Consider the following 26386-nt stretch of genomic DNA (forward strand, 5'->3'; position numbering starts at 1 on the left):
TTGCCTGATAACTTCCAAGGCAATATTAAATAGTACTGAAGATATTATATACACATATATATGTAACTATAAGATACATATTTTTTTCAGCATGTTAAGAAAGTATTCATCATTTCCTACTCTATTCATTGCTTTTTTCAGGAGTGGATACTGAATTGTGTCAAAAGCTTTCCAGCATCTGCTAAGATAATTATATTATTTTTCTCCATAGATTGATGAATATAATGTCTAATAATGGATTTCTTCATATTGAGCTGACTTGCATCCTGGAATGCCCCTCACTTGGTTATGGTGTATTATTTTCTTAGTGTATACTAATCTCAAATAATTATTGAAGCTCTATGGCAGTGCCATTCGAAACAATATCTCTTAGGGAATTTACTCAATTGATTTCTACTGAATCAGAATTCTGAGAAGAGTCCCAGGAATCTGCTTTTAACAAGTTCCAGAGAGGTGGTCTTTATGCACACTGAGAACCACCGGTCTACTATATTGTTCCATGTGAATTTTAATGGAAATTATTATAAAAATATACTTACTTTAGCAAAGGACCCTGTCCATGATTCCTTTGAAAGGCTGCTTTGTATCTTAAACTTACAAATTCTAGCTCATGATCCAGCTGTAGGAGAGTAGATGATACAGAGAAACTAAAAGGCTAAATGTATTTTCATTTCACCTGCCTCCTGAATATTCATTTATCCACTTATGCATTTATTCAATGTTTTTAGCACTGTGAAAGGATAAGAATACTAAGATGTGTAAGACCAAGTTCCTGAATAACAGTAGGATAAATTGAGGATTATATAAATGTTTGTAAGATACTAGGCATTATGTTGGAAATATTTTCCAGGAATTTTATGGGCCTGAGGGGCTTAAAAAAGAAAATAGATCAGAAGAGACTTTAAAAAGGAGGTGATTCTTCAGATGAAGCATCTTCCCAATATAACATTAACAAATGGGGGAAGAAATTGATTGCAAAAACCTCGTTTACATAAAACTTTTTAGAAATGCATCTCTTACACATGATGCAATAGCATACCAACACTTCAGCTCTTGTCAAACACAGCTATACAACATCACTCATACACATATCAGGGGAGAGTTATCTCTAAGTGGGGGCACCTCTATACATAACCTATGAATGAATTTCTTTCCAGGATACTCAGACTTAATAGAAACACTGAAATAACATCAGTAGGAGAACAGAAACCATAAGTGATAAATGGAAACGTCAGTAAATGGGACATGAACTGCCACCCTTCTATAGTACGTTTTGAATTCTCTTAAAGACAAAAAAAAAATTTTATGCTCTCTTTCTATTAGCATATGCGATGGTTTGGTTCCCCTCCATTTATTCTTGGTATCAGACTTTGCTTATCCAAGACAACTGCTGTGTGGGAGAAAGGCCATAAAATCCTGTGACTGACACTCACACCAGGGGTAATGATTATGACTTGGCTTAGCATGGAATGCATTTCTTCTTATCATGTGAACGGCCCTCACATGATGAGATGGAGAGCAATATTTTAAAGTACAAACCTAGTGCTGCTAGCTTTGAAGAGAATTCTAAGTCTAATGGAGTAAGGATTCTTCTAATGATCGAAAAGGAGGAGTGGTTTTTCACTGCCAACATTTATATTTACCCAAAGTCTGCAAAATTTAACTGATGCTTCATTCATGCTGAATGTGCTGCAAAGGAGGTAAGCCTCAGGTAGTTTGGCACACGCCTTGTGTCTGATTTAAACTGCAGCAAGTGTCACACTGAAGTTCTGATTAATCTATTCCGTCTCGGCCGGACGCGGTGGCTCACGCCTGTAATCCCAGCACTTTGGGAGGCCAAGGCGGGTGGATCACGAGGTCAAGAGATCGAGACCATCCTGGTCAACATGGTGAAACCCCGTCTCTACTAAAAATACAAAAAATTAGCTGGGCATGGTGGTGCGTGCCTGTAATCCGAGCTACTCAGGAGGCTGAGGCAGGAGAATTACCTGAACCCAGGAGGCGGAGGTTGCGGTGAGCCGAGATCGTGCCATTGCACTCCAGCCTGGGTAACAAGAGCGAAACTCTGTCTCAAAAAAAAAAAAAAAAAAAAAAAATCTATTCCATCTCAGCTTTAACCATCACTCTTCAGTAGTCACTCATCAAATCTTCAGTAGTTACTCATCGAATCATTAAAATAAAATGTTCTTATTTGAATACCTTTGTGGATTGCCCTAGCAAAGGGAAGACAGAAAACATTTCAATTAAAAAAATCTGTGTGTGTGTGTGTGTGTGTGTGTGTGTGTATCTGAATTTCATATTGTCAATCTGAATGGTGATAGATAGATAGATAGATAGACAGATAGATAGATAGATAGACAATATGAAATTCAGATGCCAAAAATCCTGGGTGGATTCTGAAATAGAAAAAATATACATAAAATGTATTCTGAACAGTCTAAGTAGTATGTTTTGAAAAACAATAAGATTTAAAGTATATTTATTGAGTTAGGTCATATTAATTTTAATAATAATTTCTTTTTAAATTTGCAGTTGGTAATCAGTGGATAAACTACATATCATTCTGTGGTCTTAGAACACATGCCGAGCTTGAAGGAAACCTAGTTACTGAGCTTATCTATGTCCACAGCAAGTTGTTAATTGCTGATGATAACACTGTTATTATTGGTAAGTACAGTATATGGTCTATATATTTGTGGCTATTCCTCCTAAGTTTCCTTTGCATTTGAAAGAGACAGTAACACGGTATCTGAAACATTTCTGAAGGCATCCTTTTCTCTTACGTCCTTTTGAATCCATTTGTTGAAATAGTTATAGGTACAGAATAGGTGTATATATTCATGGGGTTCACATGATATTATGATACAATCATACAACGAATAACAATCACATGAGGGTAGTTGCAGTATCCAAACCTCAAGCATTTATCATCTCTTTGTGGACTAAACTATTTTATCTATGAAGAATCAGAGATAGAGAGCAATTAAACGGACTTTATGAAACCTGCAGCATCCAGAGGCAGCTATGTAACCCAGCAGTCAAATAATCTGCCAATTTCACTAATTCTCCATTACTCCCTTATTTTTTTAAATTTAAAAAAATATTTTTGAGATGGGGATCACTATGTTTCCCAGGCTGGTCTCAAATGTTTCTTTTACCTCAGCCTCCCAAGCGCTGGGATTACAGGCCTGAGCCACCACACCTAGCTAGCCCCTTATTTTTATTTAGAGTCCCAAGTGCCCAGATTTCAGGGATTGGTGGGGATAAATTGGGAGGGAACATGTATTGTAAGTGAGTACCTTGGGGTAATTCATATGTGTCTGCACCACATCCACGGATCTGAAGTTGTGCAAAAGTCGAAATCAGAAGGATGGTAAAATATTGCTGCCTGTATGCATACTGTTACTTTTCCCAACATGCATATTTTGCATGTCATTAATTAGGATGTAGAGCAGTCCAACTTTGTTGATGTGTGTGGGTGAAGTGGGAATTGTGTACTAACGGTAGGATGTAGCGCTACACTAAGATCTGTAGTCTTGTCTTTTCGAGGCTACACAGGAGATTTTCCCAAAGACCTCTTCTCACCGACAGATTCAGGAGAGAGTTACTCTCCCAAGTAACTTATACCTTCTATGCAAATTAGATTAACTTGACCAGAGAGGTAGATGTTTTCAGCTTCATTCTTTTATACACACAGTAAGCTTCATTCTTCCATCATTGAATTATTTTGACTTCTAATATTAATATTATATAAAATGAACATTGAAAGGCCAGGATGACAGAGTACTAATGACCAATGAGATAAATGAGGTGACTGGTGTGGGGCATGTTATTTAGAGATATAATGTGTTGCACTAATGGGAATTATGCTCATCTGTTTTAAATAAAATGTAGTTTATCAGCCATAATGAGATACTTTCCTATTATTCAAGAAACTAAATGTCATGGAGTATTTTTTCAAAATTTTAGGCAATAAATATACTTTCTATTCTCCACTGAGAAAAGAAAAAATAGCTCATATCTGGGACTGTCTTATCTGAAACATGATTTGAAGAGGAAAGAGACATAGTTCTGAAGCCAGAAACTGAGTAAACCGTGAGATACACACACACACACACACACACACACACACACACACAAACACACACACACACACTCTCTCTCTTTTTTTTTCGTTTTTTGACTTTTTTTAAATTGCATTTTAAGTTTTGGGGTACATGTGAAGAACATGCAAGATTGTTGCATAGGTACACACATGGCCGTGTGGTTTGCTGCCTTCCTTCCCCTCGCCTGTATCTGTCATTTCTCCCCATGCTATCTCCTCCCACCTCCCCACCTCCCCGTCCCTCCCCCATTTCCCCCACACACACTCTTTTAATATTTGTATAGCACATTAAAAAATATTGTTCTTGAAAATCAAACACCGCCTGTTCTCACTCATGGGCGGGTGTTGAACAGTGAGAACACATGGACACAGGGAGGGGAGCATCACACACTGGGGGCTGTTGTGGGGAGCCAAGGGAGGGACAGCGGGGGGTGGGGATGTCCAGGAGGGATAACATAGGGAGAAATGCCAGATGTAGGTGACAGGGGGATGGAGGCAGCACACCACATTGCCGTGTGTGTACCTATGCAACAGTCCTGCATGATCTGCACATGTACCCCAGAACCTAAAGTACAATTTAAAAAAACTAAATAAAAAATAATACTGCTCTTTTATCTCCTGGTGCATAGGGGTCAAAGCTCTTGAGGAGTTTATTTACTCCCACACTTCCTCTAATATGCAAGATTTCATTTATTTCTCCTGAGCTACTCTGACTTGCTCTTCAAAAGTAAACCTCAGAATACTCTTTATTAAACTGACAGTGACAGTAAGAAATGAAAAATATTGATGTTTGCTGACATGGGAAAATAAACACAGCCACTTATTTCTTAACCAAGATTTCTGAAGTCTTGAAGTAATAACTGACAGACAGATGTAAATATTTTCCTTTGAAAGGTCATTTTGACTTTCAGCCGTATTTACTTTACATGAGGTATAAATGCAAATTAGTTTTCGATAACAGAGCTAACAGTTAAATAAATTTGTTGAGGTTGTTAATTGACCTGTTTTCTGGAAAGGTCTCTGAACCCTCAGACTCCAGTTTATTTTGGTTAGCAATACGTGATCAATTTTGCACACAATTCTTACTCATGCTCTTGAAACTGAGGATGTGGCCTGGCAGTCTGAAGGGGTCTTACTTGCTAGTCCTTGGAGGCTGGATTCCTTTTTACCTTCCCCAAGTGCCTTAGAGAATCGATTTCTCTGGAGGAAAAAATCCAAACTTTCTTTTGTTCTTTTTATCTCAGTGGAAACTCAAGAATAAGCAGGTTTATTGTTACTGCTCTGACACATTCACCCTATTTAAGTTCCTAACACAGAAAACAGTGTTTAAAATTCTCAGAGAGGAGTATGAGAAGTTAGGTTGAGAATATTTTGCAGGTGTTAAACAACTATTTAAACATTTAAAAGGTTTAAGTAACCTGTGATTAATTTTTCCCCCATGGCAAACTTATGCCAGAATGAACAGCTGACATAAGAAAAATGACCATTTATCCTCATTTTTCTCCTCATAATATTTGTTTTCTCACACTGAAGCTCTCCTTTGTGTAGAGCTTTAACTACCTGCAGCCCTGGCTAACGCTGCTGGTCATGAAATCGGTGACCAAATCCAGTTTTCTAACCCATCTTAATGTTAGCATTTAACCAGACTCACAGTTATTTGCTTTCCAAAACAAAGCAAAGCTACCCTTCAAGCAGATTTGAAGCCTGTCCTGATGACTACGTGAACTAGTTGTTTTTAATGTTCACTGAGCCACTGCAAAGCACAGGAGAGAGATGCCAAACATTAATAAAACAGCGCCACTGCCCTCCCAGAGACGACGGGCTACAGGAGAGGCAGCTGTTCCTTCCACAAGAGAGCAGGCACACTAGAAGGATACTGCCCAACCGGAATAGGAAGGCTCAGGGGCAATCAACAAGTGTGGGCAGGAGGAGAAACTGAGTCGAGGCCGTAAGTCTCGGTATTTAAAGGGCAGGCTTCATTGTGGAAGATGAGAGTCTGGAGTTGAAGGGCTGCCCCAGAAAAGAGGGGGATATTTCCTCATGTCTGCAGTTGACTTCTAAATGGATCAAAACAAAAATATGAATTAACGACGGAGACAGGGATGAAGTGGTATACCAGTGCCTGGTTCCTAGTTCTAGAAATTATGATCTAGTTGGTCTGGTTTGGGGCCAGGCATGTGCGTTTTTTTGGTTTTGTTTTTGGCATCGGTATTTTTTTTTAAAAAGCTTCCTTGTTAGCCTTCCTAGGTAATGCTCATGTGTGGTCAGAGCTGAGAACTTTTGACCTGGAGGAAGAGGAAATACAAGTAGGCAGAAAAGACAGAGTAGCCCAGTGTGCTCAATAGAAAAACCAGTTTTCCTTTAACATAAACTAAAACAGGGTAGAGTTGGTGCATTCGTTTTCCATTACTGCTGTAACAAATGGCCACAAACTTGGTAGCTTAAAGCAGCACACATTTATTATCTGATACTTCTGTAGGTTAGAAATTCGGCTTGGGTCTCAGAGGACTAAAATCAGAGTGTGAGCAGAGCTGTTGCATTCTTTTAGAGGCTGTCAGGAAGAGTCCATTTTTTTCATTATTATTATTATTAATTATTATTTTTAAAGATGGGGTTTCACCATGATGGCCAGGCTGGTCTTGAACTCCTGACTTCAGGTGATCCACCCACCTCGGCCTCCCAAAGTGCTAGGATTACAGGCGTGAGCCACCACGCCTGGCAAGAGTCCATTTTTTGGCTTCTAGAGGCTGCCTGCATTCCTTGGCTCATGGTCCCTTCTTCCAACTTTAAAGTCAGAAACATTATATCTGAAAATCTCTAAAAGTCTCAACCCATTCTTCTATAATCAGCCTGACTCACTTTTAAAGACCTTATGATTATATTGGGTCCACCTGCATAATCCAGGATACTCACCCTATTTTTAAGGTTAGCGGATTCACAACTTTAATTCCATATGTGACCTTAGTTCCCCTTTGCCATGGAACATACATTCACAGTTTTTGGAGATTTGAACATGGACATTTTGCATAGCTGTTATTCTGCATACCACAAAAGAATTCACAATTTCTAAGCGAGACACACAAAATAAGCACAGACCACAAAGGAAAGGAATGATAAATCCAACTACATTAAAATTCAGAAATTTCTTCATTAAAAGGTACTGTAAAGAGAATCGATAAACCACAAACTGAAATAAGATATTTGCAACCCATTTAATGTACAGAACCATATAAAGAATTCCTGTAAATCAATAAGAAAAGACAAATGTTCAAAGAAAAATGGGCAAAGCAATTGTATAGGAACTTCATCAAAAAGAACATACCCAAGGCCCATAAGCATATGAAAAATGTTTATTTTCATTAATATAAGATAAGGGTTGTTAAAAATACCAGACTGGCAAACATTTAAAAGTTGGGCAATCTAAGTACTGGCACGGCTGTAGAGCAATAGAGACTCCCCTCCACTGCTGTTGGGAGTATACATTGGAAAACGTTCTGGTGTTACCTAATCAAGTCATACACCCTGCAGTGTAGCAATCCATGCCTACATACAGAGCCTAGGAAACTCACACATGTCTATACCAAGAAACAAATACACAACTATGTAGAGCAGAATTGTGCATCACAGCAAAACTCTGGAAGCAACCCAAACATCCATCAATAGCAGAATAAATAAATAAATCCCTAGTGTGTTCGTTCGAGGAAAAGAAATGCGTTACAATTATGTACAGATAAATCTCAAAGACCTAATAATGAAAGAAGCAAGTCTCAAAGGACTATCTGCTATATGATTCCACTGACATAAATTTTAAAAAGTCAGAAATAAGCTTTTTTGTTGTTGTTTAGGAAAACATTCAGAGTATGATGAACACAGAATTAAACATCAAGTCTTCCTCTTGGGGAGGGAAGAGTGTGTATGGGAAGGGGTACAAGGCCTTCTGGGATGCGGTAATATTGTTTTTGGCCTGGGTAATAAAATTGGTGATGTCTATTTTATTGTTGCTTAAGTTTTACTTAGCCTTTTGTATCCTGCCATATTTGACAATTTTTAGAATGTTTTCTAATAGCTGACTCAGAATAGGTCATATAAACAACAAGAATGTGTATGGAGTAAAAGATCAAATTTATCCTTATTTTCTTCTCTCTGTTCAATAGAAAGCACCGTTCAATGTGTATCTTTCTAGATCTCTTATTCTGTCTTCTTCCTTATGTGTTACATAAAAATAGGGTAAGACTCTATCTGTTGTTCTGAATTTGATTTTCAGAATACAGGAATGAATGGAAGGAGATTTACCTCCATCATATCTTATTGTATCTGATTGATTCATCTAAAATTTTCTCATTTCTCTCTTCACATGCCTATTAAATAGCAGTCAACACGCTATCAAATAGTAGCCAACACACACTTTTAATGTGGTGGAGAGTCAGGGCTCTGGGTAACTCCATTTTGGCCCTTAAAATACAAGAAACACACCCTCTGTCTAATAATTCCAGCTTAGAATGCTGGGAATGTATCCCTCCCATTGGGAGTGTAAGGGCGCACCATGGTGGAGGGGACTGGGGATGCGTGGGAGAGTGTGTGTGTGGAGGGGGCTTTCCAGGCTGGCTCATATCCCAGGTTCTTCTGACCCTGAACAAGGCAGTGATGTTCAATCCAGCAGTCCCTGCCTGACAGCGGCCTCTCCTGGCTCCGGGGGCACAGTAAAAGTCCTAAAGTCGCACTATGGGAACGCCAGTCTTTTGAGTTCTACAGTTCACACATCGGGAGATTAAGCCAGAGAGGAGGCGTCTTTGAACAAATGCTACATTCCATTAAATGGTCGGTTCCTATGGCACTGTTCTCTGGTGCAGATATTATAGAGTCAACAAGCATCTGATAATAATGCCAGTAGTAATTAACATTTGTAGAGCAGCTTATAAATCATTAAGTGCTTTCACGTGGTCTGACTTAATTCCCACAACAACCCCACAAGGTCTACAGTATTATCTCAGTTTATGAAAGATTATATTAAAGCTGAGAAAGATTAAGTGAATTGCCCAAATTAATGCTGGGCCAACTGGCAAGCTCAAAGATACAACTGCAGATGTTTTAGCATAACCACCATGTACGTATATGTATAAAGGATGACTTGTTGCTAACAAAACGAAGTGTTTCAAAGGTTCCCCCATTCAGTCCCCCAGCAGCATTCTCACATTTCTGCAGGGTGCTTGATGTTTCTCTGTTCCCCAGGGCCATGACGGGGCACCATTCACATCCATAGTCATCATAGATTTATATATTAACTACATGACAGTATTCTGGCAAAAGCAAGTAAAGTCTCTTCAGAGAAGGGCAGCTTTTCTCATTCTTCTTGCCATTTGAGCTCCTGGTGGGGCTGCTGTCATCTTACAGCTCCGGCTGCTCCAGTCAGAGGGCCGCCAGGATGCCTGCTCAACCTGACCCTTCTGCTCCACGTCTGTAGAAGCAGCGAAGTGTTGCAGGTAGAGCAAGAAGAACAAGAAAAGAGTCAGTCGGGCCCTCTCTGTAGTTCATAGGACACTCAAGCATTCAAATGCGTGAATCTGCAGAGATTAATGCCAAACACGTGATGAGGTTTCTGAATACACCCCAGAGGACTGCAGAAAGCACAAGTTGAACTAATATCAAAATATTTGCCCTTCACGTGTGAAAGTCAACATTCTCAGCTCATGTGGATTTAAAAATAAAGTGGATTCTTTGAATGAACAAGGTATTGAGCTAATAAAGAGAAATAATAATTTTAAAAAATAGAATGGAAGGACTGGGCGTGGTGGCTCACGCCTGTAATCCCAGCACTTAGGGAGGCCGAGCTGGGTGGATCACGAGGTCAAGAGATCGAGACCATCCTGGCCAACATGGTGAAACCCCATCTGTACTAAAAATACAAACATTAGCTGGGCGTGGTGGTGCACGCCTGTAGTCCCAGCTACACGGGAGGCTGAGGCAGGAGAATTGCTTGAACCCGGGAGGCATAGAATGGAGGGAAGTTGATACAGAACGTATTGGCATGCTATGAAGGAAAGAGCAGAAAGCCCAAAGCCACAAATGGCAATCTGTGCTTGAGATTAGACTATTGATTATGAAGGTACTATTGAGTTTTGACATTCATAGTTATGTGACTATGAGTTAAAGCCTACAGAGAGCCTGATTCTTAACTCCAAAAGCAAAGCCATCTTTCCTACTGAACGGGGTAGATACGTGTTTTTTCAAGTGTTTGATGATTGTATCAGAATCTCTTGTGCCACAAGGTAGAAAACTCAACTAGAAGTGTGTGAAACAGTAAGGGACAATGTAGGGAATAAAATACATTATTTCACATAACGAAAGGTAAGAATATCCAAAGGTTGGCTAGTTCAATGACTTAAAGACCCAGAATCTTCCTTTTTTTAAATTTTAATGGTTATGTTGTGTTTAGAGATGAGGTCTTGTTCTTTTTGCCCAGGCTGAAGTTCAGTGGTGCCATTAGAGCTCCCTGCAGCCTTGAATTCCTAGGCTCAAGCAGTTCCCCTGTCGCAGCCTTCTGAGTAGCTGGGACTACAGAGACACGTCACCACACTCAGCTAATTTTTAAAAACTTTTTGTGGAGACTGGGTCTCTCTATGTTGTCCAGGCTGGTCTCAAACTCCTGGCTTTAAGCGATCCTCCTGCCTCGGCCTCTCAAAGTGCCGGGATTACAGACCTCAACCACCATGCCTGGCTCCTTTTTCTGCTTGGCAAGTTTTTTTGGGCTTTTCTGTTTGTTCTCTAATGGTTGTAAAATGGCTGCAGCAGCTCCTGGAATCATGTCTTCATCCAGCCCTTCGAGCCAAAATATCCAAAGGATGAATGAGACAGAATCCATGTTTTGCATGTTTATATAAGGGGGGAACTGTTTCTCAGAAGCTTTCCTTCGTGTCCCTTTGGCTAGCACCATGTCCAGAGCCCATTTCGAAGCCAGTCACTAATAAAAATAATGAAATGACCATGGCCAGCTTAGACTGATTAAGATTCACCCCTGGGTTAGGGAGGGCGCCACCTCCCTAAAAGCACATCTTCCCTTGATAACCTGCACAAAACTCCGGTTTTGTTAGCAAGGATGAATTGAGTGACGAGGGCCACCAACAGCGCCCCCGCGTCCTGCCACGCCAGCGTGTCCTTCAGCTTCACTGTCTCCCCCTTACAGGCTCTGCCAACATAAATGACCGAAGCATGCTGGGAAAGCGCGACAGTGAAATGGCTGTCATTGTGCAAGATACAGAGACGGTCCCTTCAGTGATGGATGGAGAAGAGTACCAAGCTGGCCGGTTTGCCCAGGGACTTCGGCTACAGTGCTTCAGGTCAGTTCGCCCACGTGTGTCTCTCTGATGCATTGCTGCTGCAGCCGACACCGGGACCTAGCCCTGAACTTGCCCTGAGCACACAGGGCATCCTAGTTTCTTTTTTGTCTAAAACAGTGGATCCAGAATATAGGCTATATACCACCAGTCGTATGCGAAATGGCTTTAGGTGGAACATGAATATTTTTCATCTTAATAGCTTTTTGTTACTTTCATGTGCAGTAGAAAAAACTACATTGGTATAGTTACAGGTCACAGCAGCCTTGAATCCCTAGGCCCAAGCAGCCCTCCTGCCTCAGCATGCGAGTAGCTGGGACTACAGGCATGCATCACCACACCCAGCGAATTTCTCAAAACTTTTTGTAGAGACCAGGTCTCACTGTGTTGCCCAGGCTGGTCTCAAACTCCTGGTTTTTAAAGCGATCCTTCTGCCTTGGCCCCACTAAGCACTGGGATTACAGACGTGAGCCAATTAAATACTAGTCCTTAACTGATTTAGGACTAGACCAGGTCAATCTCTCCAGCTTTCATTGAAGTTTTTAAAATCAAGTTAATTCCAGTAATACAAGGATATAATAAAAATTATCAAAGGTATTAATAAAAATTATTAAGGGTATAACAATTATTGAAAGATATAATAAAAATTATTGAAGGGTATGTTGATGTCACATTTAGATGTGGGAACTTGTGTTCTCAGGCCTAAAATGACTCCAGGTGTCGAAGATACCTGATCTTTGGCAAGGCAATGCAAGTTTTAAACAAATCTATGGGAAAGCAGAGAGAATACTGGGCTAGAAAGCTGGAGTTGTTCAGGTTGTGTGATCCCAAATGAGTCCCTTCAGTCAAGTGTTATTTTAGAACTTTCTAGGGCTGGGCTCTAACTGTCCGCATCCCCTGTTGTCTATTTTCCTCGACAGAGTGGTCCTTCTAGAACCTTCTAGATCATGTCGCTCTTCTGCTCACTACTGTCCAATGGCTTATCTCGCAAGGAACAAGTAATATAATCTCATCTCCTTTCGCCCTTTCCCTTGTTCCCTGCAGACACTCATTTCCCCACTGTCTGTGGAAACACACTGACGACTCTCTCAACTCTAGGCCTTTGCAGGAAGTCCACAATTTTATGATTCTAGAACTGTATTTGCCATGATGCAATTTCGGTGTGGCCTTTATAGCGGGATGCAACAGGTGGCCCCGATGTAGGGAAGGTCAGTGCTTTGTGCTGTTTCGGGAAGGGCACTGCACTGTAGCACTGTTGTTTTCTTTATGCGTTCATGGTCCCTTTTGGAAATTGGCTCGCTTGCAGATCGGTGCTTAGTGAGCACTGAACTCCCTGCAAAGGCAGAGGCCACTTCCCTCATTCCTACCAGTGCAGACTTTGGCTTCCAAGACCAACATTAGCCTCAGTTCTAGAGACGTTCGTTCTGCTCTCTCTGTCCAAGTAGCTCAAAAAATCCATCCCTCAAAATCTGTCTGTCAGTACCTTCTAACAACTTTTATTGGTGTATTTATTCTCTTTGTTACCACTTGTTTTGCCAGTAAGAAAATTTTCAAACCATTGATAATTCAGTTAGCTTCTAATGTGGATTTGTTTTGCTTAGCAGAGGAGAATTTAAAAATGGGTACCCTGCTAATTAACCCATTGATTGCCTACCACAGCTTATGTAACAGACAAATACTTCCTTTTGTAAGCTGGAATGTATGTTTTATCTTTTCAGTTCCATGAGAACTTAAGAATTCTCTTTAAAGTCATGAGTTTCTTTATAACTTTTAAAATATATAATAATTATAGCAGGTAGAAGTTTTTCATTACAGTACATTTTTATTGTACAAATTTGGCAAATACAGAAAACCAGTAAGAAAATTAAATTCATCTGTAATATCATCATCCTATGATGATGATTTTAACATTTGATATATGTCATACCACTTATTTCTACATATAGATATTAATATACTGTATTTCTTTTTAAAAAACAATTAGAATTTTGCAGGTCTATAATGTTTTTTACTATTTAAATAATGTTACACACATTTTCCATGTCGAGTATTCTTCTATAATATGTTAACAGCTACATTATATTTTATTGTATGTGTATGCCACAATTCCTTTAATCCCTCATTGTTTAACAGATTTTTTTTGCTAATTTAAAAAAAATGGGTACATTTGTAGATACCTTCTTGTTTACCTTCTTAATTGTCTCCTTTGGTCTCTTCTTATTATATCACTAGCGATGTTTTAGAGGGCTTATTCTTTCTATCTTGACTGAGTTTATTTAATCTTCACTAATTTGTTAGATTTCACATGGAATTTCATCATTTTAATTCACATTTCTTAGAGTTAAAAAATGTGTTTATTAGCCATGTATAATTGCTTTTTATACATTTCCTAGCTTATTGGTGTCCTTTGCCCATTATGTTGGAGGTTTAACTTTCTTTTCAAATTTTTATATAATTAAGGAGTACAGGTACAGTTTTGTTACGTGGATATATTGTATAGGGGTGGAATCTGGGCTTTTAGTGTAACTATCACCCAAATAGTGTACATTGTACCCATTAGGTAATTTCTCATCCTTCACTCCACCTCCTACCCTCCCACGCTTTAGAGTCTTTAATGTCAGTTATTCCGCTCTGTACATCCACGTGTATGTATTGTTTAGCTCCCACTTATAACTGAGAACACTCAGTATTTGACTTTGTTATTCATTTAGGAGAATAACCTCTAACTCCATGCATGATGCTACAAAATATATGATTTCATTCTTCTTTATGGCTGAGTGGTGTTCTATGGCTGTGTGTGTGTGTGTGTGTGTGTGTGTGTGTGTGTGTTTTCTTTATCTGATTGTCTGCTGGAGGACACTTAGGTTGATTCCAGCACGTTGCTGTTGTGAACAGTGCTGTGATAAATGTACAAACGCAGGCGTCATTTTCATGACACCTTGGGTAGATACCCAGTTGTGGGATTGCTGTATTGAGTGATAGTTCTATATTTAGCTCTTTGAGAAATCTCTGTACTGTCTTCCATAGAGGTTATACTAGTTTATATTACCACCAACAGTGCATATGCCTTCCCTTTTCTCCACATCCTCACTAACATCTGTTGCTTTTGACTTATTAATAATAGTCATCTGATTGGTGTGAGAAGGTATCTTACTGTGGTTTTAATTTGCATTTATCTGATAATTAATGATGTTCAGCATTCTTTTTAAGTTTTTTGGCTGCTTAAAGAATATCCATTCATTTTCTTTTGCCTACTTTTTAATGGGGTTATTTTTTGTTTAATTTTCTTTTAATGATTTATAAGTATTTTAAATACGTGTAAGATACTAATTCCTTTGTCATATTTGTTACAAATTTGGTTTGCCTATTGCCTTTAGAGCATCTTTAGAGTATTTGGGGGAAACATTTCAATTCTTATTAATCAAATCAATCTGTTATTTCTCCCCCTCGACCCCCCGCCTTTTCCTATATGCTGAGAATAGCTTCCCCAGTGTAAGATAAAACAATTATTTACATTGTCTCCTGGTACTTGTTTGACTTTCCTTTTAACAATGGAGGTCTGCAGTGTATTTGAATGTAAGAAGTGAGGTCGGGGCCCTGACATTTTTTCTCAGCTAACCAGCTGATCTGGAACCATCTGGTATGCAGTAGGACTCTTTGCCTCTCTTATCCACAGTCCCCCTTTAAGATACACTGAAGCTATCTATTCTGACTTCTCACTAGTCTCTCTGTTATGTCATATTGAAAGTCTGTTTACTTGCCTGCCAGTGTGATACCATGTTAATTATTATGGCTGCACATTTTAATACTACATTTTGCCATACGACTTCGTCAGATTAGAATTCTTTTTCAAAATAATCTTGGCTATTCATAAACATTAGTTCTTCCACATGGACTTTAGAATTGTTTACTCAAGGTGGGGCGTGGTGGCACATGTCTATATTACAGCACTTTGGGGGGCCGAGGTGGGCAGATCACGAGGTCAGGAGACCGAGACCATCCTGGCTAACACGGTGAAATCTCATCTCTACTAAAAATACAAAAAGATAGCCAGATGTGGTGGCACGTGCCTGTAGTCCCAGCTACTTGGGAGGCTAAGGCAGGAGAATCGCTTGAACTGAGGTTGTAGTGAGCTGAGATTGCGCCAGTGCACTCCAGCCTGGACCACAGAGTGAGACTCCATCTCAAAAAAAAATTGTCGTACTCAAGTTCTTTCAAATTCTTACTAGTTTTTAAAAATTGGAATTGTAGCAGATTTATAGATTAATAAAAAGAATTGGCACCTTTGTAATACTGAGTCATCTTGTTGAAGAACAAGATATAGGCTTCAATTTATATGGATATTCTTTGATGAAGCTTTGAGATTTCATTATTGGGGGGTAGAAGATTATTCTATGTTAAATAATTCATTATTTTTTTTCTTTTATGCTGATCCTATACTTATGCTAACTTTATTTCTAGATGCTTTCTTTTACTTTGCATTTTTCAAATTGTGTTAAAGAGGCAGTTGTTCTTAAACAATTATTTTCACTAGGTCCAGTGGCAAGCACAGACAATATATTAAAAAGCAGCACAAAAACTTGTGTCAATATTGGCCTCTTTTTATTAGGAAACATTCCCACAGATAAATATTGTGGCCTAGACTACAACCATTTTTTTTTTTCACTTAAAAAAATATAGCTTCACTCCATTTTCCATCTGGGCTATTTTAAAATAGAAATAGAGAGACACATATCAATGTGAAATCAATTCTAAATAGAGACAGAATCAAACATGCACTGAATTTCACAGCTATGAGCTGAACAGTTCGAGTCCTAGAAAATTATCCAAACTTTGCAGATATAACCATCACTCAGCAGAAACCACTGTCCATCCACACGGTTAGGGCTCAGAATCATTTAAAGTGACAGATATGAGGAATGGAAAGAACAGAAAGAGTTTTTTGTGGTTTTTCCCTCTGTCCCACTTTTTGTGATGAATAAGCAAATATTAAATAATTTTTGTTAAATACATCAACATAAAAGCAAACTAGTTTTTTTTCTCAAACTTTAATCCTCAAAAGAACACCCCGAGTACTTCATTTTTACTCTGCATTTAACATAAATTTCTTATAATTAAAATACTGACAGGGAAAATAATGTATTGCCTATTTTAGACTTATTTAAATTTTTTTTTTTTTTTTTTTTTTTTTTTTTTGAGATGGAGTCTTGCTCTGTCGCCCAGGCTGGAGTGCAGTGGCGTGATCTTGGCTCACCCCAACTCCCACCTCCCAGATTCAAGTGTCGTTCTCTGGCCTCAGCCTCCTGAGTAGCTGGGATTACAGGCATCTGCCACAACACCCAGCTAATTTTTGTATTTTCAATAGAGACGGGGTTTTGCCATGTTGGGCAGGCTGGTCTCAAACTCCTGACCTCAGGTGATCCACCTGCCTCAGCCTCCCAAAGTGCTGGGACTACAGGCGTAAGTCACCGTGCCTGACCTTTAAATACTTTTTCTACAAACAAGCCCTTACCTGGCGGACACATTGGCTTATCTCTTGCTCTAATTTAAAAGCAAAGTCACAGAAAAACTCTCGGCTCAATTGTCAGCTCCTTAAATCTGGCCCAAATCAAAGGTATTATAATAATTGACTTACTGTCATCATTTGTACTGTCATTCACATTTGATGCAGTACGATTTTGCTTTGGGTCTCAATTAGCAGTCAATGTCTATGTGCAGACATCTCTTAAATCTCTTTTTTAAAAAAAGCTATTCTCATGTAATCTGAAGGAGGCATTATTTATTTGAAGTGGAAACAGAACTTTGAGGTTATAAAAGTCAAGAATCCTAGAAAGCCTATGGTACCAGATTCATTAAAAAAATTTTTTTTTATATAGTGAAGAATTGCAGACTAAAACTAAAATGAGTGTCCTTTAATATCTACAGACTTGAACTTTTTCAGGAGTTGATAATGTTGGCGAAAACTGGGAGAATACGCATGCTTAATAGTGTATGTTTCGGCATAGCCTTTCTTGGAAGTAATTTGCATATTCCCTGAGCCAAGAATTTTAATTCTAGAATTTCTTCTAATGAAATAATCATAGAAATTCACAAAATAACATATGATGAATAAATTATGTTCATCGTAACGCTGTTTGTAATAATGAAAAATTGGAACTGACCCAAAAGTCCATAATAAAATAATTGGTTTGATAAATTTTACGTGATGGGAAACTCTGCAGCTATTAAAATCATTATGTAAATTTATGTTTATTTAAGAGGGTAACGATATAATGACGTCCAGTTGTTAGATCTGGTGGTCAATTCTTATCTGAATTGGACAGTTCTCCTTGACATATTTCTGGGTAGGTTTCAGGATCCCACATCCTCTGGCTTTCCTCCAGCCTCGCTGCTCCTCCGCCTCTCCCCTCCCCCTCCTCTCTGCTCCCCTCCTGTTGCTGTACACCTGGTCCTCTTCCCTGTCTATACTCACTTATTTGCTGAACTCAGAAAAAAACATACAGCCTATGAGCATGCGCATGAGGACGAGTCTCAGATTTGGGTCTCCAAACAAGCCTCCTCTCCAAGCCCCAGTTCCATTTATCTGCTGCCTACTCAGCACTGCCACGTGCATCTTTCATCGATGTCTCAGCAGGCTCAGAATGGAATTCCTGACCTCTCACAAACCAACTCTACCCACAGAATTACCTATCTCGGCCGAAGGCGGCTACAGCTGTACGTTACTGCTCAAGACAACAACCTTTCAGCCATCTTTGACGCCTCACTTTTTGACACATCCTACATTCACTCACTCAGTAACACCTGTTGGCTCTCTCTTCATCCCCACTGCCCCCAGGCCCAAGGCGCCATCATATCTCAGCTGGATTATGGAAGTAGCTCCTAAATGGGCTCCCTGTTTCAACCCTTGCCCTCTAGGGTCTGTTCTCAGTACAGCAGCTGTATTTTAATATGCGGGTCAGATCCTGTCAGTCCTCTGCACTGATGTCTGCAATCTCCATTTCACTTAACATAAAAGCCAAAGCCCTTGCAAGGCCAATTTTCCTATTGCTCTTTCCAGATAGCACAAGTCTTCTTGGTATTATTTCAGCCTATCAAGCACATGGGAAAAGGGCTTTGCCCTCACTTTGAGTTCTAGCTCAATGACTGGTGTGCCTCTAGACTTTCCCATCTACAGAATGAGACTCATCTGTCCCATGTACCACACAGATTCAGCTGGAAGTGTTATTCAATCCTAAAGCCTTCTCTAAGTACAAGGGCTACTGTGATTTTCAAGTATCACTTCTAAAACTTGTCTGGTTTGCTTGCGAGTTTTTTTTTTTATGTCTAGTCCCCTGTTTATATATGGCCAATTCAGACAATATGTGGTTTCTTTTATGTCAGGCATTCTGAAAATATATACATGTGCAAATTCTTTGAGAGACCATGAACTGGCTACTCTCATGCATTGTATCTATCCCTATGTATGCAAATATATATATATGTATTATATCTATCGCTATGTATGCAAATGTATATATGTAGCATATCTATCCCTATGTATGCAAATATATGTAGTATATCCCTATGTATGCAATATAATATATATAATTATATAATATATATTTGCATACATTGGGATAATATATATTATATAATATGTATTATATAATATTTATATATTTAAAATAAATATATATCCCTATGTATGTAAATGTATATCATATATATATCATATAATATAGAGCATATATATATTTGCATACTATATATCATATGAATATATATCGATATATGATATATATCGATATATGATATATATCGATATAATCACATATATCGATATATATTATATATCGATATATGTATTTATATAATATAGATATATCAATATCTCTATATATTTGCATACATAGGGATAGGTATAATACATGAGAGTAGCCACGTCATGGTCTCTCAAAGAATTTGCATGTATATATATTCTCAGAATGCCTGACATAAATCAGATATGAATATATATTTATTTGCATACATAGGTATGCAAATATATATATATATGACAAATATATATATATTTGCATACATAGGGATAGATATAATACATGAGAGTAGCCAGGTCATGGTCTTTCCAGGAATTTGCACATATATATATACTCAGAATGCGTGACATAAATCAGATATAAATATATATATATTTGCATACATAGGAATGGATATAATACATGAGAGTAGCCAGGTCACGGTCTATATATTTGTATACATAGGGATAGATATAATAGACATATATCCTGAAACAAACTGCTTGATCTCAGTTACTCAATGTGAAGGTCACTTGTATTTCAGGGTTGTCCTTGGCTATCCTGACGACCCAAGTGAGGACATTCAGGATCCAGTGAGTGACAAATTCTTCAAGGAGGTCTGGGTTTCAACGGCGGCTCGAAATGCTACAATTTATGATAAGGTGAGGTTCATATATTTCCTCCCTTTTTTTTCCACTGAATCTCATCCCAAAAAGCACATCGTTGTTTCTGCCTATTATTGGTACAGGGTATTCTTAATAAATGTAAAAACCTAATACATTTCCAAGTTGTAATAAAATAAATGCCTCTTTGTGGACTCTGAAAAGCAGAGCCAAAAAGCATCATGGATTTTGGTTTAGAAGAGGCTTTAGCAGCATTCTGATCTCTCATGTGATGCAGGAATCCCTTCAGGAGCATCCTTAGCACCCGGTTACCCAGCCTTTGTACATGTCTAGTGACAGCAGAAAGGCAGATGGCATCATGAAATAAGCCACAGCTGAGTCCAGCCTAGCTCACCCAGCTGATGGCATTATAACCTTGTGTATAGTAAGGTCACTTCAGACGCTCTTTTTTCCCTCTCCTGTAAATTGGGAGGAATATTTACAAGGGTAGTGATGAGGACAAAGAACAGTTTAGTGATTTTAGCACATAGTAAACAGTATTCATCCTTATGATGAAGCTTGTTAATATTAATAGCAAGATGCCATTTGTTGGACAGCTCTAGTTTTAGAAAGGTGTTTTAAAACCAGCTCCATTTGATGCATATCAAATGCATCACCTGTGAAGTTTATCCTTTCGTTGTAATAAAAAATGTAAAGAGTTAAGAGTTGTGTAACAGTGGAACAGGTTACTTTAAAAAGTAGCTAGTTGCCCATCAGGAAAAAATACTGAAGCTGTATTCCAGCTGAGACTCACTGACCATCTGAGAGAAACTGGGTCTGTGTTCTTCATGACTTCCAGATATAGACATGAACCTCTTTTAAAAAAATTTAGGCAAAATATACAAATTTTCTCTTAGAGCCCCTTCCAGCAGGGAGACTTATTATTCTCAATGAAACGTGACTACTATCTGTAGACCTTCTTTTCTTTTCTTTTCTTTTTCTTTTTTCTTTTAATTGGCATGGAGTCTCACTCTGTCGCCCAGGCTAGAGTGCAGTGGCATGATCTCAGCTCACTGCAATCTCTACCTTCTGGGTTCAGGTGGTTCTCCTGCCTCAGCCTCCCTAGTAGCTGGGACTACAGGTGCCCACCACCACACCTGGCTAATTTTTGTATTATTATACAGGCCGGTCTGGAATGCCTGACCTCAAGTAATCCGCCTGCCTCAGCCTCTCAAAGTGCTGGGATTACAGGCGTGAGCCAATGTGCCCAGTCCCTGTATAGCCTTATTTCAACCTGAGGACTGAAGGCCATGATCAAATAGATCATGTGCATAGAGTCTTTAAAATGTAATTGTACAAATGCAGAGCACAGCCTTATTTGGGTCCTGGATTTGGGGAAAAACATCTATAAACGACATTTTGGGGTTAAGATAAATTTGAATATGGAGCACAACTTAAATGCCATTATGTAATTAATTTTCTTAGGTGTGAGAATAGTGTTGTGATTATATAGACACGTGTCCTTATTCTTAAGAAATGCACGCAGGAGTATTCAGGGGTGAAGTGTTATGATATCCAAAACTCATTTTCAACCAGCAAAGTAAGTATTACATATCAACAATTGATAACGCCATGTAAAGGTGCAGATATAAACCTCTTTCAAGGAAAGTTAGGGAAAATATAATTTGAAATATTCCCCTTGACCAGAAGCTCCAACAAAATTCAGGGATGATTATTGTCCAAAAAAATTAACCTTAATGTGGGGTAACATTAGTGTAATTTCTTACTACTCGTTAGCTTGACATTATGCTGAGGTTATTAAACTTTTGTGGATCAGATACAAGAATCTAGCCATGATTCTTTTAAGTGGAAGCAGATCTATTTGTAGCACATAAGATAACCAACTCTTAAATGTGATCTGTGCTGTAACATAAGACTAATAATATGTTTCATAAAACAGAGGTCTTGTCTGTTGGAATAATTATTTTCCGTAAAGGACATGCGCTTTCTTTTAAACTTATCACTCATTTTTCTATTTTTTTTTCTAATCAGGTATTCCGGTGCCTTCCCAATGATGAAGTACACAATTTAATTCAGCTGAGAGACTTTATAAACAAGCCCATATTAGCTAAGGAAGATCCCATTCGAGCTGAGGAGGAACTGAAGAAGATCCGTGGGTTTTTGGTGCAATTCCCCTTTTATTTCCTGTCTGAAGAAAGCCTACTGCCTTCTGTTGGAACCAAGGAAGCCATAGTACCCATGGAAGTTTGGACGTAAGAGATTTTCATCGGCAGCTCAAGGACTTCTACCCTGAAGACCACACTGCACACAGTGACTTCCTGGAGATGTCATAGCCAAAGCCAGGCCCGATGCCAGCCCAAGAACCCTTTGGAATGGCTGGGGAGGGCTGCAGTTATACTGATGTAAGGACACTGAACATCAGTAAGGCTTTATGATTCCTTTTGCCTAACCTGATAAAACGGGGGCTGCATTCTTGTTGATAGCATGGACTCTGTTGAGTACATACATAGACTCATTTGAGTATGCGTTAAATAAAACACATATTCACATTCCTTAACATATACCAAAATCCATTTCCTCTGTAACAAGAATTTACCTGTAACTGTGAACTAGGTTGCCAAAAGTTGTCTGAACCTCCTTATTCTTCTCTGATCTTCATTTATGCAGCCAGTGTCTGGCTGGACCTGCCTCTGTCTTGCAGTTGATACAGGCACTGTTTGAGATACTGTTTATTACCAGATGTTGTAATGTTGCTTCAAGATTCTTCATGGTTACATGGGATGCCCCTGCTCATCTGGTCCTGAAGTAGTAACATTCACCCAGATTAGGACATAATAAGGTCCCTTTTCCTTTGAATAATGAGGTAATGATTCCTTTTCAGTCACTGTATGAACAAGACAGACCTTAGCTTACACAGTAGCCTGTGTTTGCCACTTCTGATAACATTGACACTGTATCTTGACACCACGAAGCAACAGGAAGGAATATATTCCAATATTGAGACAGATGTATTTCATTTTGCTCCCAAAGGCACAGGCAAGATGAGTCTTTGTGATTAGGCCCACCTGATCTGGGTGCTATTTGATTACATAGCACCCAGATAAAACTGAGAGCACGCAACCTTCAGAAACCCCCAAGGTATCAAGGGGGATCAAATCCAGATAAGAAAAGATGATTCCTTCTAGTCCTGTAAATTTTCTGTCATCCTTAGCTGCTGGGTTGATTGGAATTCGATCTCTACATTTCAAAATCAAACCCATGAATACAGTTTGTCTTTCAAAAGAATCAGAGGCATCATAACTCCTACCAAGTTAGTAAGTATGAGTCTAACCTTGTTTGACATTCAGCTCTACTGCTATGTTATCTTCTTTGAGAAAAATTAATTGATTATAAAATAGGGGCTACTTCGCTTGCATTGTTAAATATGTATTAACATTCCACCAGGGCTTCCAAAGAAGTTACGATGCTTTAGTCTGTGAATTATTCCGGAAACGTGTTTTTCCTTTTTGGATCTTAGAGTACCCTTTGATAATTTTACTAAACAGAACAACTCTGACAGTCTTAAGAGCTAATGTGGGTTCCCAAAAGGCCTGTACCTGTCAAACCAGTGCGGGTGTAATGATTACACATGTCTATGGATTTCCTCGACAGACTCTGATTTGGGTTGTTCTTCAAAGCAGCAAGCACCTGATCCCTGTTTTCATGAAGCTAATACTTCAGTTGGAAAAATTAGGAGCAGAAAGTCAGGGATAGGGGTTAGCAGAGAGAGAAACAGTGCCACATCAAGGAAAGGATTTCATAGCTAGGGAACATTTCACAAATGAGGTGAGATTTTGTAACCAGTAATAAAAATGAATGTTTTTTTAATAAGTAAATAACTTATTTTTCATGTGGCTAAAGAGGGTAAAGTGACTTCGTTCTATATCAGTTGTAAGACATTTGCTATTGAAAGAAGTTTAGATTGGCATTTGAAGTATTGAATGTAATTGGGATCTCTAAGGATTTCTTAGATTTTATTTTAAAATATTTTTTAAACCTTAGAGCAGTCAACAAACTGGCTCTTGATTTTGTGCAAGGTTATTCCCTTAAAACCATAAAAAATAAAAGCCTGAAAGGACCCTTTCCTTTATAAGTCATTTAGTCCAATTTCTCCCCATTTTATAGATGAGGAAACCGAGGCTTAGATTAGATGAGGACTCACCTAAATCCACTCAATATACAGATGGCAGAGATGGGACTAGCAACGTTGCTGTACCTGGTGTTGGCCTAGCTCTTGACTTTATCATTGCCTAATAATGAGGATATGCAGTAAACAGATTCCAGGCAAGTTATCTCTAAGCTGTTTTGAACCCTCTGGTATTTTGTGTTTATGTGTTTGTCTGTCTCCCCCTACTAGAATGTAAACTCCATGGGGCAGGGACTTCACTGTCTCTTGTTTCTAGTGTATCCCCAGAGCCTGGACCAGTTCTTGGCACATAGGAGATGCCAATAAATGTTTGTGGAATTAATAAGGTGAAGGAGAGAGCTAATGAAATGAAAATCTTAGTCTCATCTAGGAAATCTTACTACGCTTTCTATGGCAAGTTTCTTTTCCATTGCATCTTCTCAAAGGCAAGATGCTCATCTGCAAAGAGGTGATAAGATTTACTTGGAGGGATTTTATGGAAAATTCAGTGCAATAATTGCTTTTTTTTTTTTTGTAGTAGCAGTTTACGTAGTACAGCATTCTGCAAAAGTCACATGAAATGTGCACACAAGATGTACTGTATGACCTAATTGCTTGTCATTCTCTGCACCATTACTACCTACTAGAAGTTCAAATAATTTATCTTTGACATTGCAATATCTGATAAACCTTTTAAAATGTAAATAATTCAAAGCCTTGAAAATCTATTACGAATCTGCTCAACATTTCAAAGTGACTGTAATCTTTTGAAATGCCTATAAATGCTATATACCTGACACCTTGCTAATTTCTGTAATAATTTTTGTTTTCAAGAGGGAAAAATTCTATTATTACAATGGATGAATGCTGGAAAGTGGTCATGGTCTAGTAAAGCTGTTCAGATTGGTCACGCTCAAGTCATTGGAGGTAACCTTAGCAAGTCTGGTGCAGGCGCTTGTTCTGAATCTAGTGTCCAGCCCATGACTCGTTCAGTGGGATGTTTTTCATTCTCAGCTGTAATGCATCACAGAAAGGTGTGTGGAGCTGGTCATTAGATAATTGTGAGGCATACTGTAAAACATTTATTTTCAAATCACCTTTCTAAAGAAATTTTGCCTATAAGTACTGAAAATATGGACAGTTCATTTCTTATGTAAGAACTTGGGAAATTATAGTATCATGAATTAACACTTCCAGATGAAAACAACAAGCTGAGAAGTCATTTTGCAGATATAAGACAAGGAAAAAATAGATTTTACGTATATAAGCCTGTACTTTTTCTGCATCTTTTCATTTCCTTCCTCCCTCCCTCCCTCTTTTCTCCTCTTCTACTCTTTTTTCTTTTCCTTCCTTCCTCCTTCCCTCCCCCCTCCCCTCCCCTCCTTCCCTCCCCCCCTCCCCTCCCCTCCTTCCCTCCCCCCCTCCCCTCCCCTCCTTTCCCCTCCCCCCCCTCCCCTCCTTTCCCCTCCCCTCCTTCCCTCCCCCCCTCCCCTCCCCTCCTTCCCTCCCCCCTCCCCTCCCCTCCTTTCCCCTCCTTCCCTCCCCCCCTCCCCTCCCCTCCTTCCCTCCCCCCCTCCCCTCCCCTCCTTTCCCCTCCCCTCCTTCCCTCCCCCCTCCCCTCCCCTCCTTTCCTCCCCCCTCCCCTCCCCTCCCCTCCTTTCCCCTCCCCTCCTTTCCCCTCCCCCCCTCCTTTCCCCTCCCCCCTCCCCTCCCCCCTCCCCTCCCCTCCTTTCCCCTCCCCTCCTCCCCTCCCCTCTCCCCTCCCCTTCCCTCCCCCCCTCCCCTCCCCTCCTTTCCCCTCCCCTCCTTCCCTCCCCCCTCCCCTCCCCTCCTTTCCCCTCCCCTCCTTCCCCCCCCTCCCCCCTCCCCTCCTTCCCTCCCCCCTCCCCTCCCCTCCTCCCCTCCTCCCCTCCCCCCCTCCCCTCCTCTCCCCTCCCCTCCTTTTCCCTCCTCTCCTCTCTTCCCTTTTTTTTCCTTTTCTTTCTGGATTTTGCTCTGTGACCCAGGCTGGAGTGCAGCGGCATGATCTCGGCTCACTGCAACCTCTGCCTCCTGGGCTGAAGCACTCCTCCCACCTCAGCCTCCTGAATAGCTGGGGTTGCCACCACACCCAGCTAATTTTTTTTTTTTTTTTTTTTTTTGTAGACTGCCTTCTTGTTGCCCAGGCTGATCTCAAACTCCTGAGCTCAAGCCATCTGCCTGCCTCGGCCTCCCAGTGCCAGGCAGGTAGGCTGCTTGAGCTCCCTCCTCTGTGCTGGGATTACAGGCGTGAGCCACCCTGCTAGCCTCCTCATTCCTTATTCCTGCAATCTCTGTCTTCTTATGTAAAAATTATTTCAAAGGACAAGAAAAAGTATCCTGAGGAAAAAAACAGAAGCCTCCTATTA

At 39.6% G+C, this 26386-nt stretch overlaps 1 protein-coding gene across 5 annotated transcripts in view; it reads left to right on the top strand.

Annotated features, from left to right (window-relative positions):
• PLD1 (phospholipase D1) overlaps positions 1-24803 on the top strand; it is a 213242-nt gene extending 188439 nt beyond the window's left edge. For all 5 annotated transcript variants that reach the window (XM_039480331.2, XM_074405436.1, XM_074405437.1 and 2 more), the window contains 4 exons: positions 2533-2667; positions 11286-11439; positions 19756-19873; positions 21866-24803. In XM_039480331.2, the coding sequence (XP_039336265.2) occupies positions 2533-2667; positions 11286-11439; positions 19756-19873; positions 21866-22090 (632 nt within the window). In that variant the 3' untranslated portion in view covers positions 22091-24803. The remainder of the gene's footprint in view (positions 1-2532; positions 2668-11285; positions 11440-19755; positions 19874-21865) is intronic.
• Positions 24804-26386: the final 1583 nt, after the last annotated feature.

The sequence above is a fragment of the Saimiri boliviensis genome, chromosome 9, assembly GCF_048565385.1.
Source record: "Saimiri boliviensis isolate mSaiBol1 chromosome 9, mSaiBol1.pri, whole genome shotgun sequence".
Taxonomy (NCBI): Eukaryota; Metazoa; Chordata; class Mammalia; order Primates; family Cebidae; genus Saimiri; species Saimiri boliviensis.